Genomic DNA, 15,653 nt, shown 5'->3' with positions numbered 1-15,653 from the left:
GGAAATCCAGAGGGTAGATTAATTACTGATGATGCATCCACGAGCTTGCCAATTCTCCGCGGACTACAACACATCTGAGAAAAAAAAAGGTTAATTCAACAGGCTTCCCCAGATTTAAAAATGACATGTTCCTGTCGAGTCATCTGGCCTGTTAATCCAAAAGCGTGTGATCAATGCGTGTCTGCGCTTGTGCAACGTGAATGTGACCTTGATAGTTAGTTTGGGGCACTGAGAGGAGATGCTTGTTAGGTCGATGGCTAACAATCAGCGCAATGACGAGAGATACACAGCCGGGGTTTAGTGGAACAATCGATGCAGGCCCAGGCAGGCCAGACCGTGTGGGGTCACACAGGAAAGAGCCAGATTGATCTCGTTTATACATATGTGAAGCAAAAGATGAATGGCTTTATTCACGGTTTATCACTGAAGGGTTGAGACTCATCTGCTTGGATCGTGGGGCTGCAGCACACCTGGACCAAAAATCCAAATGCTGACATAAGGATTAAAAAAGTAAGTATTCTCTTTTTACTTTAGTTTATTTTTTTAAAACACGAGGATTGATTTAAACAGTCAAATAATTCAGCTATAACACAGAAATGAACTGAAAACAAGGAAATGCATTAAGGAAGAGAGAGAGGTGATGGTTAAAGAGGGCGGGGACATGTCAGCGTCAAGTTATTTCTTTTTAATAAACGCAACGAGGAAATGCGGAAGTGTCCAGATTAGTTAATGCAAAGACATTATTAAAGTAATACAAGTTATGTATTAAATAAAGCTTGTTACGAAACCTCTTTAAATTATTTTTATTATTTTATTTAGCAATAACATTTGCTCTTTTTTTCTAATTGTCACAGGCTGTAGGATTAAGTCACCATGACAACAAAACTCATAACTGAAATGTACAAGTTATTATATATTAAAATTAAATCTTATACGAACCTACGAGTAATAATAAATAAAAATAATAATAAAATAAATTAAAAAAGCGAGGATTTTATTTTGAAACTGACCGGAAGTCTTGGATTCGCCGCTTTAATGTTGACTGTTCCGCGTCTCCTGCGGAAAACACCCAAGACCGAAAAAAACCACACACAGAAGCGGGGGTTTGTGTACCCGTCGGGTGTCATTGCGGCTTTCTGTCAACAGTTTCTTTTTTTTTCTTTCTTTTTTTTTTAGTAATTGTTTTTTTTATTTTTTTATTTAATTCATTTTCTGTCCGGTCTGAGTGTGAATATATATATATATGAGACCTGCTTCGTGCCAGGCGGCCAGGTGTCAGGCGCATCTGTCTGAGGGGAATAACGTTAGCACCCAAAGGAGACAGAAATCTGGCATAACAACACGGTAAGCGGATGTAGCTGTAGCCTACTGGGTATGTGCGTCGTAGTGCATGGAGGAAAAAAAATCACCCTTTGCAGCCGGTTAACGCAAATTAGACGCCGAGACGCTGTGGGCGTAAAGAGCCAAAGTGGAAATTGGATTTGGAGAACTTTCCGTTAAAAAATAAAATATATTGCAGCTCGGAGATGCTAAAGCAGCCATTTAAAGAGCCTTGTTGGGCAGTAAAGTGGCGGACATTGGTCGCCTGCGCTGCGTAAAAGCGCTCAGTCCATCCACAGCTTTGTCGCTGCGTTCGCCGTGGCCGTGTAACGTGTTTTTGAATGTTTTTCTTCCACAACGCGTGTGTTTGATGGAGCGCAACATGTAGCTCGGTAGAGAGGTAGGCCCCACAGCGGGCACAGAGAGCTTGCCCCCCTCCTCCTCCCACTCCTCTTCTTCTGCAAGGACAGAAACCCTCGCAGCAAACCCCACAGCTTTACGTCGCCTCTTGAGAATCAAGCAAAAAAGCCTCTAAATTTGATCCGTCATGCGTTTCTTATAATAATTCGGACCACGTATGACACACTAATCATCACCAGATGTTCAGCTTGGATTTATTTCCAGTCTCCTCCGCATGGGGACATTTTTGGATGCTAATGAAGTCAGTTTCAGTTGTATTAAAAATTAAAAATAAATGCTTTTTAATCAGTTCCTACCTCAACATAGTGCAATGTCTTATAGTGATTTGTATCTTAAGTTTTAGTTATATTTCAATTGTATACATGGTCTTATTGTATGTAGGTTTTATTCTTCTGTCTATTTCTATATATATATTTCTGTGTTTGTATTTTTATACTGTGGTTTATTGGAGTAGCTGTGACGCACCCAGTTTCCCTCCCTCCCAAGGGAGTAATAAAATATTTCTGACCGGTTGGGAAAACAAAAGTGAATTGGATGTGAATCCTCTGAGGAGAAAGCGACCGGTAGCAGTAGCAGGAGCAGAGGCCTGTAGTTTTTTAGTGTATCTGATCAAAAAAAGGTTAGCATCCAAGGTTTCTGGGCGTGCACAGTTCAATTTAGAGTCCAAAATGACTTGCGGTATATCAGGAATGGCAGAGAATCAAGAAGCATTTGAGGCGAGGCGTCTCATTGTCCTGTGCTGACTTTGTAGGTTTGTTTTTCTATCTTAAAATCTTGTCTTTAATCATATTTACACCAGAAACAGTAAACGTGTTGGAAAAGATAAGGAACTGGACGATTCGAGGCCTGTGCTGTAGTTAGTAGTGTGTCTGATCAAAAAAAAAAGCTCCTGTTTAATGCCAAACAAATGCATCTCTGTGTTTAGAGATTAAGCCGCCTTGTGTTTCTCTTGTGTCCCTCCCTGTTCAGGCCATGTGAAGCGGAACTATGGGAGGCCAAGATGCCAAACGCTCTCCGACGCAGAGGAATCACCACCGAGACGGAGGAAGTGACGCGAGCATGAACTTAGCCGATGAGGCGCTGATGAAGTCGACGCTGACGTGGTGCACATCCGTGGAGTACAAAGGTGGAAGGGAGCATGCGAAGCGGCCACGTTTGTAAGAGCTGAATGTGGAGGGGCGGGAAGAAACAAAACAAAAAAAGAAGTAGAAACAATCTCTGGATCACGTTGAGGAAGAGTAGGCGTTGCTCGTTTTGTGCCGATGACACGGGACCTGACTGAGTGAGTCAAAGTGCAGCGTTGGATGGAGTGGCCGCGGATGCAGCGATGTGAGAAGACGGCTCTCCGGTGCACAGGTCCTGACCATCGACATGCTGCTGTGATTGATTATACAAAGCTGGCCACTCAGAGTAAGAGAAACCAGTAGATGATGTATACCTGAGAGCTAGCTCCACGTTTGGTCTACTCCTGTCGGTCAACAAATCATTTCCCTTTTTTACTGAAGTCTTCATGATGCCTCGGAACCGGGCCTTCTCCGAGCCAGAGTACTCGGCAGAGTATTCGGCGGACTGCTCTGTGACATTGCCCTCTGACCCCGGGCAGGCCGTGGGGCGCACGCACGAAGTCACGGTGCGAAGCTCGGGCTGCTGCCTCTGCCTGCCCCGATTCATGCGGCTCACCTTCGCGCCCGAGTCCCTGGAGAACCTCTACCAGACCTACTTCAGACGGCAGCGGCACGAAACTCTGCTGGTTCTCGTCGTGTTCGCCGCCCTGTTCGACAGTTACATCATCGTCATGTGCGCGGTGGTCTACACCACCGACAAGCTGGCTTCCGTCCTGGTGGCGTCGGTGGGACTGGCGGCGGATATTATCCTGTACCTGCTGTGCCGCTGCGGGCTGCTGCCGGACCGCATCTCGAGACGGGTGGTGCCCTACGCCCTGTGGGTGCTCATAGCCGCCCAGATATTCTGCTACTTGGGTCTGAACTATGCTCGCTTCCACCAGGCCAGCGACACGGTGGGGTGGCAGGCTTTCTTTAGCTTTTCCTTTTTCCTGACTCTGCCTTTGAGACTGACACCCATCGTCCTAATCACCGCCGTATCTTGCGGGGTTCACACCCTGGTTCTGGGCGTCACCATCGCCCAGCAGCAGCAGGATAACATCCAGGGAGCGGCACTTGTCAGACAGGTAAGAGTGGGATGCGTTTACATTCCTGTGTAATCTCCTGCAGCCAGATCTCCAACGTTTTAGGAAGAGAAAAATTTTCAGGACTCATCCAGCTTCCCTCGCGATTCTGGTACCATCCATGTTGGCCTCAAGGTTTAGGTTCATTCACAGATAAGACCTCATATCTTTTATTTTATGTAAACATAAGCAGCGCTAAGGAACTTAATAAAAGGCAGTATAACCTTCGGCACAAAATGATATACAGCGTGTCAGGAATTCACTAAACAAACATTTGAGGCGAGACGACTCATTGAAATCGCCCTGCCCTGACTTTGGCTGGCACTTTTCAAATCCTGCCAAAAACTAAAAGGTTAGATAGCTAATCTAAACAGCATTTTAATACGATTTAGTTTTTTTATTCTGTGTTGAGCATTTACTAGCTGTATTTTACAGCACACATTCAGACAGTCTGTGAAAAAGTTCCTTTTTAACTTAATGCAAAAAGTGCAGGAAAGAGGAAAAACCTGATTGAGTAGCCTTTGACCTTTTGTTCAAGTTCTCCTCAGTGAGTCTGCATGCAGTTTTTAAGGTACTCGGCAGGTAGGTTGTTTAAACCATCTTGAAAGACTTTCCACATTTCCAGTATCTCAGTGTCCTCTGGTTTTCAGGTGTAGATATCGGGGCTCTTGATGAATTTTCGTGAGGGAACTCCTCAGTGCGTTGAAGTTACCACAAAAGGACAGAAACATTTTTTGTTGCAGCCGTGGTATACTTGTGTTTTGTGTATTTTCAACCATGAAAGTCCTGAAATCCCACATTCGAACCTTAAACACCACTACATATTAGGAACCACCATGTCTGAGTGTGACCATGGCAACCACATAAACCACAGAGAGGAAAACAAGGCAGGATTTCACAGGTAACGAGCTGGCTAAAGGACGCGCCTCTTCACCGGCGGACAGACAGATCCGTGAAGAGAAGCAGCGATCGCCCGTAAATTTCTGCTTATGAATCTAGTTAGCGGGCATTTCTATATTAGTCATGTCATATTACTAACCATTTTCCTCTATTTTAAGCCGCAACCCACTCCATTTAGCTGTGTAACGAGATTATGCCGTGTGGATTGTGATTAACGGCAGTCTGTGGCGTGCAGGCTGGTTTGCATGGGAGAGAGGTGGGAGCTGCCCTGCTGCCGCCGAGCCGAAATAGAGCGCACCAGTGTTTGCTGGGTGGCTGTGGAAATAACACTCGGTCTCCAGCAGAAAGCAGACACATATTCAGTTAGTTTCAGTTTTATACCTGGTGCAGTTTTGTCTTTTTTTCCAATTACGTACGATTGTTTCACGTGTTTTTTTTTTTTGGTTTGCTAAGATAGTCAAGTTAAGTGTGTGTAGGAGTTGCAGCTTTTTAACATGCACAAGCTGGAGTGATGGCAGCTGCGGAACACTACGAAATAATGCCAAATAAAGTAGTCACGTTTCTTCAGTGACATGGAAACGATTTGGTTTTGGTGTTCGACACAGGAACAGACCGCTCTGCTGTGTAAAGTTGTTAAAGAGCCTGAGAGCCTGATGCTAGCTCCATACTTTAGTTGCCTCGTTCTCCAGTGTCAGCCCGTGTGAGAAAACTGGGCACAGGTGGAAGGAAATCATATGAGCGCTGGCATTTCTTGTCAAAGAGGGACTCATTTACGGTAGCTGAAAATTCTGAGTTTGTAAAGATATTGACGGCAATCGATCGCAGGTATGAGCCAACAATCTGCAAATATTTTGCAGAGGCAGCATTGTCTCGTTTGTACACGGAAACAAAAGAGAAGATTGCAGTGCAGCTTGATAAAGGTGTGTTTGCTTTTACATCAGCAGACGACGCAGACCTGGCATGACCCGGATGAGGACGTGTTTGTTGTTCTTCAACTTAGCCGCTTCACTTTAATAAAGGAGAACGTTCACTTTAATTGGTGCATGGCTGAATAAAAATACACTGTTGATAGAGAGGAATTCAAGTTAGGTGTACAATGCACTGCCTGGCCACAAAAAAAGTCTCCACCTGGATTTAACTGAGCAAATAGGTAGGAACCTCCTGTTGGATAATTACTGCATGGATGATTATCTTTCAGCTGGCAACAAGTTATTTAACCCCAACTGATGCAATGAGTAGCTTCTCATTTCTTAAACAACCATGTCTAAAGACATATCCTGTGGTCGTGGAAAAGATGTTAGTCTGTTTGAGAAGGGTCAAATCATTGGCATGCATCAAGCAGCGAAAACATCTAAGGAGATTGTAGAAACTACTAAAACTGGGTTAAGAACTGTCCAACGCATTATTAAAAACTGGAAGGATAGTGGGGAACCATCGTCTTGGAGGAAGAAATGTGGTTGGGAAAAAAATCCTGATTGATCGTGGTCGGTGATCACTTAAATGTTTGGTCAAATCATATCAAAGAAAAACAACATTAGAACTCAGGGCTATGTTTAATAGTGAAAGTAAGAACATTTCCACATGTACAATGTGAAGGGAACTCAAGGAATTGGGACTGAACAGCTGTGTAGCCTTAAGAAAACCACTAATCAGTGAGGCTACCTGGAAAAAATTGCTTCAATTTGCTATGGGAGCATAAAGATTGGACTCTGGAGCAATGGAAGAAGGTCATGTGGTCTGATGAGTCCAGATTTACCCTGTTCCAGAGTGATGGGGGCATCAGGGTAAGAAGAGAGGCAGATGAAGCGATGCACCCATCATGCCTAGTGTCTACTGTACAAGCCTGTGGGGGCAGTGCTATGATCTGGGGTTGCTGCAGTTGCTCAGGTCTAGGTTCAGCAACATTATGTTGCCCAAAGAATGAGGTCAGCTGACTACCTGAATATACTGAATGACCAGATTATTCCATCAGTGGCTTTTTTTTCTTCCCTGATGTTAACGGGCATATTCCAAGATGACGATGCCAGGATTCATGGGGCTCAGATTGTGAAAGAGTGGTTCAAGGAGCATGAGACATCATTTTCACACATGGATTGGCCACCACAGAGTCCATACCTTAACCCCATTGAGAATCTTTGGGATGTGCTGGAGAAGGCTTTGTGCAGTGGTCAGACTCTCCCATCATCAATACAAGATCTTGGTGAAAAATGAATGCAACACTGGATGGAAATACATCTGGTGACATTGGAGAAGCTTATTGAGACAATGTCACAGAGAATGTGAGCTGTAATCAAAGCTAGTGAGTTCTTAAATTCACGTATGTCTTTGCACATAACAGTGAAAATAAAATTGAGATTATATTTATACACACTGGTGACATCAGCAACATGATAAGGCCTCCATGCTTGGCCTCAATCCCCATCCAGCCAGACATGCACGTTATCTGAGTCTAATATAAAGAGAACACGTCATAAGAACAAATACAGAGCGTTGACTATGAGGTGCACACCATCCAGAAGGCTCATGAATAGATCAGATTAGACTTCACTAATAAATAACAGGAGAGGAGTCCTGGAGCAGACCAACCTGCAGAAGAAAGCTGGGAAGGAAAAACCTGTGTGGCAGGCTTGGAACACCTCGTGGTCCAAAGCACACAACGTCATCAGAAAAACATGATGGAGGCCAGGTGATCAAACATGGCTCCCAGTGCTCTGCGTCACTGTTGTTTATTGATGATGTGAGAGAGGGCGGAAGCAGCCGGATGAATTTTGAAGTGTTTGGGGATAGAGTGTCTGCTGAGACTGCCAGCGACTCTTACTAAAACAATGCGACCCCTCGCGCTTTCGTCCCATGGGCCGTATGTTTGACACCCCTGGTCTATGGGATTCGACTCCCCTTTGGAGCCGGCCTCAATTGGCCATTCGAGGACCTACAGATTTTACCACTTCATACTTGGAGGTTTCCACTTTCAGCCCCGTTTTTATCGTGTTCTTGTGCAGCCCGTGCACAAAGTACAGACCACAGGGAGGGCTTTACGGGAATCTGTGATAGTGACTCATGATTCATGTGTTTATTTCCATAAATGGTCAGAAAATCACAAGTGGTCACTAGAGACATATGTGAATAGACCTAGCAGAGCTCCCTACTTGTGATTAGATCACCCAGCACGCATGTGAACAGTCTTTGGTCTTCCATTTCTCATGCTTGCACATTAGGAAGCTGCATCACCAGCATAGCCGCTGACACGTTCTGTATAATATAACCTGTACAAATAGGTTGGTGATGTCTGGACACATAAATACAATCAGAACCTGTGGACCGTCTGTCCTGTAGAGCTGGTCAGAAAAAACAGAAAACAACGCCTTATTGCTGCACGGCGTTTATCTTCAGTTCAGTCAATGTGGTCATAGACGAGAAACCTGTTTCCTTTTTAACTTCTGCGTTTGAGGAAGCAGTTACTGGGGCTTTGTCCTAACACAAACCTAAAAGCTAATTCCACTTCCTGGTATTATTCAATTCAATTCAATTCAATTTTATTTATATAGCGTCAATAACAATACAAATCGTCTCAAGACACTTTACAAAAACCCGGCCTGAAACCCCCAGAGCAAGCCTGAAGGCGACGGTGGCAAAGAAAAACTCCCTTTCAACAGGAAGAAACCTTGATCAGAACCCAGCTCATATGGAGGGACCCATCTGCCTAAGGCCAGCCGGGTACAGACAGAAGAAAGAGAGAAGAGAACAGCAAGATAAACATACATCTGTCATAGATACACATATCTGACTAAAGCGGAATCTTATGATACAAACTGATGATGTTACATGACAGTTTGAAAATGTAAGAGGAATCATAGGCAGGTTGGAGAACTGTTCATTCAGGTAGGAGTGGATAACTGCAGGATTCCATGAAGACTGGGCAGGCTGATGAGACCACGACAACAGATGTAGTATGGAGCTCTACAGGAAACGCACAACTCCAGACCAGAGATACTCACAAGAAGAAGGAGGAGGAGGGGAGGGACACACAGCAGTCAACATGCTATACAGTAATAGCACAGAATTGCATGACTAGTAGTAGACAGGAAATTAGAGGGCAAGAGCTCTGTGCCAGAGAAAAGAAAGCGGAGGATGCGAGAGAGGAGAGAGAAGAAAGAAGGAGGACATGTGTTCGGTGCATCGTCCCCCAGCAGCCTAGGCCTATAGCAGCATAACTAAGGGATGGTTTAGTCCAGCCCTAACTATAAGCTTGATCAAAAAGGAAAGTCTTAAGCGTGACCTTAAAAATAGAGAGAGGGTGTCTGCCTCCCAGACCCAAACTGGGAGCTGGTTCCACAGGAGAGGAGCCTGATAGCTGAAAGCTCTACCTCCCGTTCTGCTTTTTGAAATTCTAGGAACCACAAGTAGGCCTGCACTTTCAGACCGAAGTGATCTGTTGGGATGATATGGTACAATAAGGTCTTTAAGATATTAACGTTGCTACTGGTCATTCTAAGATTGCATTCTCCATCTCCATAGACATTTCGGGCAGTTGAGAAGTTGCACAAGCCTGCATGTGAACAGCATATGTAGCTCTCTGCAACAGATTTCTTCCATAAATCTTTTTAAATGAAGTGAACACAGAAATTAGCTGGAACGGCCATTTTACTAACTGCATTAGGCAAATTTAAGGCTGCCCTAATCACCTTACTTATTTAACGGTTTAGAACAGAAATAATTTCCATTGTTACGCCAGCGTTCATCTTGTGTCGGGCTCTGACTGTTTTCTCTTCTGTTTTGTTTTCCAGCTGCTGGCCAACATTGTGATATACGTTTGTGCGATTACCGTGGGCATCATGTCGTACTACATGGCCGACCGGAAGCATCGGAAGGCCTTCCTGGAGGCGAGACAGTCGCTGGAGGTCAAACTCAATCTGGAGGAGCAAAGCCAGCAACAGGTCAGATGACAGCCAACGTTTTAGTGTCGACGAGTGTGGATTTAAAGGTCTATTTACACGTTTTTGGGTTAAAATGCAGATACACATTTAGGTTCCTATATAAGGTGCCAGTCAGTAGTGTATTTTCTCTAGTATTTTCTACATTGTACTGCATGTTATAAGACTGTTTCAACCTTCTGGGAGAGGTTGTTGTGGGAGAAGTTACCATAATGACACCATATTGGCCGTAAAGCACAACACCTCATTTCCGGTTATTCTGAGTTAACGTTCTTTTTTTGCGTGCCTTTATTTTGATAGAGAGAGACAGGAAGTGATGGCATGTGAGACAGAGCGCGTGAAGGGTTCAAGATGGAGGCGAACTTGGAGGACGCTGATAAAATTTTCATCCGTCTCTCTTAGCGTTGTTTAAAACACAGTCAAACCCGGCAGCACGTTAAGTCTGTCTTGATCTTGAGCCGGTTCAGCTAATCAGCATTTGTACTCTCCTCACATCCGGGGGCCACGGGGCATTCTGCATCACCACTATTTATGGAATAGATGTTTTTTGCGGCGTGCAGAGGGGAGGGAGAAGGGAAAGAGAGACGAGGCTGTGAGGTTATGAGAACGAAAGGCGTCGCGAGAAGCGGCGGGGTTGATAAAAAACCATGAGTGGAAGAAACTACGAGCATACTAATGGAGAAGCACGGGCTGCCGGGAGACGAGGGCTGCCGACCAATCAAGGGCCATCCGGTTGCCTCTGGTTACCATAGCAACTCATCCCCAGAGACAATGTCAGCTGTAATCACAGAGCAGACTCGCTCAGCTGTTTGTTCCTTCTCTGCCTTTGTCAGATTTTGATAAGGATATTGACGGCCCATTCCACCACTCTTACCAGTCCCCCCCAGTTCCCCCTCTCCCCGATGCATAAATCTGTCCGTGTGTTTGTGTTAAAGGACGTTTTGAAATGCACAGGTCAAGTGTGTTTAATGGAGGCTTTTTGTTTTCCTTTTTTTTTTTTTTTACGGATCTGTGTGTGCTGTGTTTGGGTCACTGTGTGCAGGGTTTCTGCTGCCACGCTGACAGTTTGAGGCCAGTCAGCTCTTGTAAACAGTGCTCTCTTTCTCCAGGCTTCAGGAAAGCTTTATTCATCTCCCTGTTGTTGTTTTTTTTTTTTTGCTTGATCCGTGAGCAGCTGCTGCAGGTTAATGTTCCAAAAAAAAAAAAAAAAAATCAGCTTCTGATGGAATGCACGCTAAAATATGTTAATGCAAATCTGTCAAGTCTGAAAACACTAGTTTGGAGGGTGGGTTATTTGAGGCTAGATACATTGATCAGGCATAACATTATGACCTAATATTGTGCAGGTCTCCCTTGTGTCTCCAAAACAGTCATCAGAGAATGGACATGGGCCTTCTGAGGGTGTCCTGTGGTGTCTGGCAACAGAATGTTGTTAGTGGGGGGGCTTTGGGTCCTGTGGGTTGAGGGGACGGGCCTCTGTGGATCATCCCACAGATACTTGATCAGTTTGGGATCTAGTGAATTTGGAGGCCAGGTCAACACCTCTCTTTTTTAACCCGTCCATGTGAACACACTTGAAACAGTGGAGAGACATGCAAGGCACCTAGGGAGAAGTTTCCCTGAAGGTTATTGCTAAAATACCTCCACATGTCTGAACCTAATGTGGGTCCAGAAATAGATTTTCACTCTGCTTTTTTTTCTTTTTAATGATCTAAGTCAGTAGTTTTTGTTTTCATATTATTTTATTTGATAGGACCCTGTGTCAGGGGAATGACCTGTGATAAACGCTTTAGAATCAGATCTGTTGAAGTGCTGACGTCCTTTTGCATAAGTCTTAACCATGACGCTACCGGGATGTCCCAATGAGTGTTTTTCAAAGTCTGACCATCAAGAAATGAGTAGATAATTGTTTCTGAACTGTCTGTTCGAGAGCTTACTGTCGGTAGTCTTTGTCCTTCACAGGAGCGTCTGCTGCTCTCCATTCTTCCAAAGCACATAGCCGACGAGATGCTCCAGGACATGAAGAAGGAACCGAGTCAGAAAGAGATGCAGCAGTTCAACACCATGTACATGTACAGGCACGAAAATGTCAGGTAAGGGGACCTCTGCTGGCGTTTGACCGTCAAGGCTTTGCATCTACCGCCCAGAATAAGTTAGTTGGTGGCCTGGCATGTCATATTCTGTTGCATTTTATTCAACATGGTGTGCAGCAAGAGAGGATTTCAAGCTAACCCATGCACAGTCAGAAATAGCATAATAGAAAGTTAAGTAACATGTACAAAACTAAACATAACACAACAGAAACCATTGATGTACTGTTTGCAAGTTGCATTGCAGCATTAAGTTGTGTGTTTCCTACTACAGCCTGCTGGTTTAAGGCTCTTTTATAGTACTGCAGGACATAGACGCCATAATCTACGCACATAGCTGATGCCAGTGCTAGCCATTTATACTTGTGCACTGGTCAGTCTGGCTCGCTCTGTAGCAACGCCACCCAAACACTAGTTGGGTTATTTTTTGCCAGACGGGTTCATTTTTGGTTCTATTTCCTGCTTCACTTTCAACAACGGCGACTGAAACGTTCACAGAAATTTTGCCGAACACGAGTCATGCAAATTCGAAAATTGCAGAAATGGAGAAGCAGCTGCATTGTAGCGGCACGTTGGTACATTTCTGGGGAGGTGCACGTCATCATCTACGGCACTAGGGACTGCGCAGGGTCTGCTTAGCTTTAGCTCTGAACCCTGTACTGCAACCTAAGACGTGCACCTCCCATAAAATGTAACTTAGTGTTGCTGTTGCATGCACAATAATATCCCGAGTGCACACAGAATTATTAAACTAAACTACAGTAAAAGCAAATCAAATCATATTTCAGCAGCTGTAGTGGAGCTCAGTGTTCACTAACTTGGTCCGCTTCTGTTTTGTTTTTGACTTTTATTTTTATTGACTGCCTTTATTGACAAGTCTTGACTTGTAACACATAATTTGGCACGAAACGAGTGCAGCAAGTTATTTTTCATTAGGATATAATAGTCTAATGGCCAGTAGGAACCAGAGTAATGATTACAGCAGGTAAAACCAGTTCAGTGTTTAACGGTTAACTTAGTACTATTATTTTGTAGATTTATATTCTGACACGTACATGAGAAAAATATTGTGATAAAAGGGCCTATAATTAAAAAAGTAAAACAGTTCTAATGTCTTTATTAAAGGTATTAATGATAATTCCTAAAAAGCCCTCAGCCTGTATTATTCTGTGTTGCAGCCTATGTAGCCTCCAGTCTCTAACTAAATGAGGCTTTAACCAGCAATAGGTTCCCTATTTACAATCAAATGGAAATGGAGAAGTGAGAATGGTTAGATAATAGTTCCACCTGATCTATACCCTCTTTGTTCTCATCATGTGTGAATACCCAGTGTAAGAGTTTCACAATATTTGCAGCCCAGTTGTAGAACGTACAGTTGCCTCAAAATGTGCATGAAAACCCTGTAGCAGCGTGGCACCAGTACTAATGTGTTACTTTATATGTGTCTCCTGTTGTTGTTGTTGTTGTTGTCGTCTATTCCAGTATTTTGTTTGCAGATATCGTGGGCTTCACCCAGCTCTCATCATCTTGCAGCGCTCAGGAACTGGTCAAACTGCTCAACGAGCTCTTCGCCCGCTTTGACAAGCTGGCTGCAGTAAGTTTTCACAATGTTTTTACGGAACGTGATGAATTTGGGATGTCGGACAATGTAGTGCAACCACTTACGGCCACCTGATCAAGTGACGGCAAGACTCTAGTCCCAGTCTTTGAGTGCTTCTCTGACTAAAACTCATCTACTCTCTTAGAAATATCACCAGCTGAGGATCAAGATCCTGGGAGACTGCTACTACTGTATCTGCGGGTTGCCCGATTACAGGGAGGATCACGCCGCGTGCTCCATCATGATGGGCCTGGCGATGGTGGAGGCCATCTCGTGAGTACACACGCGAGGCGTTCAGGATCAGCCTTGAATAAACATGCATGACGCCGGGCCTGTTTTTCTAGAGATCAGCCGGTGTGAGCTGCATTTTCAGGTGACGCAGCGTGTTAGTCACTTTGTCCACAGTGTGGAATTGATCACTCTGATGGACTCGTATTGACGTTTCATGGACTGCAGCTGTGTTATAAAGTGAAATGAACAGTGGTTGACAATGAGAAGGTCATCAAGCTAAAATTGATTGTGATGTAACATGTTTCGACCCCACACAAGTGTACATGGATCGATTTATTTTTTTTGTTCTGCGGTGCCTTCATGCTCCAAATGCCACTCTGAACAAGACAGTGTTTCATGAAACTAGAGAAAGAGTGGACAGGGTTGATGATGCCTCCTGCTGCTTGTTATTTAACGGTGTTGATCTGTGAACCGAACACAGGTATGTTCGAGAGAAGACGCAGACTGATGTTGACATGAGGGTCGGAGTGCACAGCGGTACGGTCCTGGGAGGAGTGCTGGGACAGAAACGCTGGCAGTATGATGTCTGGTCCACGGACGTCACCGTGGCCAACAAAATGGAGGCTGGAGGGATACCCGGGTGAGAACATGAACTCCGTGCAAGACATCAACTTTGGTCAAGTGTTGGAAAGGAAGCTGTTTCGATCCACTGGCAATTTATGTCTGTGTAGCTTTTAGCCCCCGTAGGCCCCTTGTGAGTCCAGAGTGCAGTTCAGATGGCTCTATTACTGACTCCTGTCTATTAGACACACTCAGTATAGAGACCAGAATGTCCCATAAAAACTACTGCAAGTACTAACGGCTACAAAACAGGAAACAGCCATCCATAAAGTGGAATTATATGGAATTATACACACCGATCAGCCACAATATTAAGACCACTGGCAGTAGAAGTAAATAACGTCGTCCATCTTGTGACAATCCAGTGTCCTGATGGAAAACTTTTGGACCTGGCATTCATTCATGTGGATGTTACTTAGACATGTAGCACCCACCTAGACCAGACCAGGTACCCCCACCCCGTAGCAATGACGCTCCTTGATGGCAGCAGCCATCCCCAGCAGGATGCAGCCTGACACAGGCACACACACAAAAACAACAACAAAAAAACGTGAAGAACAGCACAAGGTGTTGACCTGGCCTCCAAATTCACTAGATCCCAAACTGATCAAGTATCTGTGGGATGATCCACAGAGGCCCCTCCCCTCAAAGGCCCCCCACTAGCAACACTGTGTTGCCAGACACCACAGGACACCCTCAGAAGGCCCATGTCCATTCTCTGATGAGTCACAACTGTTTTAGAGGCACAAAGGAGACCTACACAATATTAGGAAGGTGGTCATAATGTTATGCCTGATCTGTGTATTTTCAAAAACCAGTGCAACATTTTCAAATTATTAGGAAATGTAGTTAACTCTGTGAAGTATACAGAAGAAGTGGAAATTGGAAGTTGGAAGAGCTGTGTCCAAAGCTTTGCCCTTAACCTTTGACCCCTTTGTTCCACGTGGACCAGCCGTGTCCACATCTCACAGAGCACACTCGAGTGTCTCCACGGCGAGTTTGACGTGGAGCCAGGAAACGGAGGCGACCGCTGCGACTACCTGAAGGAAAGGGGCATCGAGACCTACCTGGTGGTTGTTCCTAAAGGACCCCTGGGCAAGAACGGCATCAACGGCGTGGTGAGTCGGACCTGCCGCACACCCTTTGTTACATGTTGTAATATGGACAACCAGGATTGCAAAGTAGTACAGTAGATAAATGTATAATTTTTTGTCACTCAAAACTAGATTTTAATATAATTTACAGTTGCTCTGTGGCCCTGAGTCAATTTGTTATTGAAGCTTGAGGTTTTTACGGTCATCACTCTATTCTTCTTGTTTGCTTGTTTCCACATTAGAAGCTGTCTGTAACCTCTT

At 44.6% G+C, this 15,653-nt stretch overlaps 1 protein-coding gene across 1 annotated transcript; it reads left to right on the top strand.

Moving 5' to 3' along the window:
* Positions 1–1,084: 1,084 nt before the first annotated feature.
* adcy3a (adenylate cyclase 3a) lies at positions 1,085–15,649 on the top strand (the record flags this gene model as incomplete). Its single annotated transcript, XM_084556443.1, has 9 exons — positions 1,085–1,344; positions 2,710–3,928; positions 9,610–9,759; positions 11,719–11,849; positions 13,329–13,440; positions 13,592–13,719; positions 14,159–14,317; positions 15,251–15,416; positions 15,635–15,649. Coding segments are annotated over exons 2-9 (1,539 nt in total), but the record flags the coding sequence as incomplete, so codon positions are not given.
* Positions 15,650–15,653: the final 4 nt, after the last annotated feature.

The sequence above is a fragment of the Chelon labrosus genome (assembly GCF_963514085.1).
Source record: "Chelon labrosus genome assembly, chromosome: 12".
Lineage (NCBI taxonomy): Eukaryota > Metazoa > Chordata > Actinopteri > Mugiliformes > Mugilidae > Chelon > Chelon labrosus.
The sequence above is the reverse complement of the archived record's forward strand: the minus strand, read 5'-3'. Positions and strand labels throughout refer to the sequence as shown.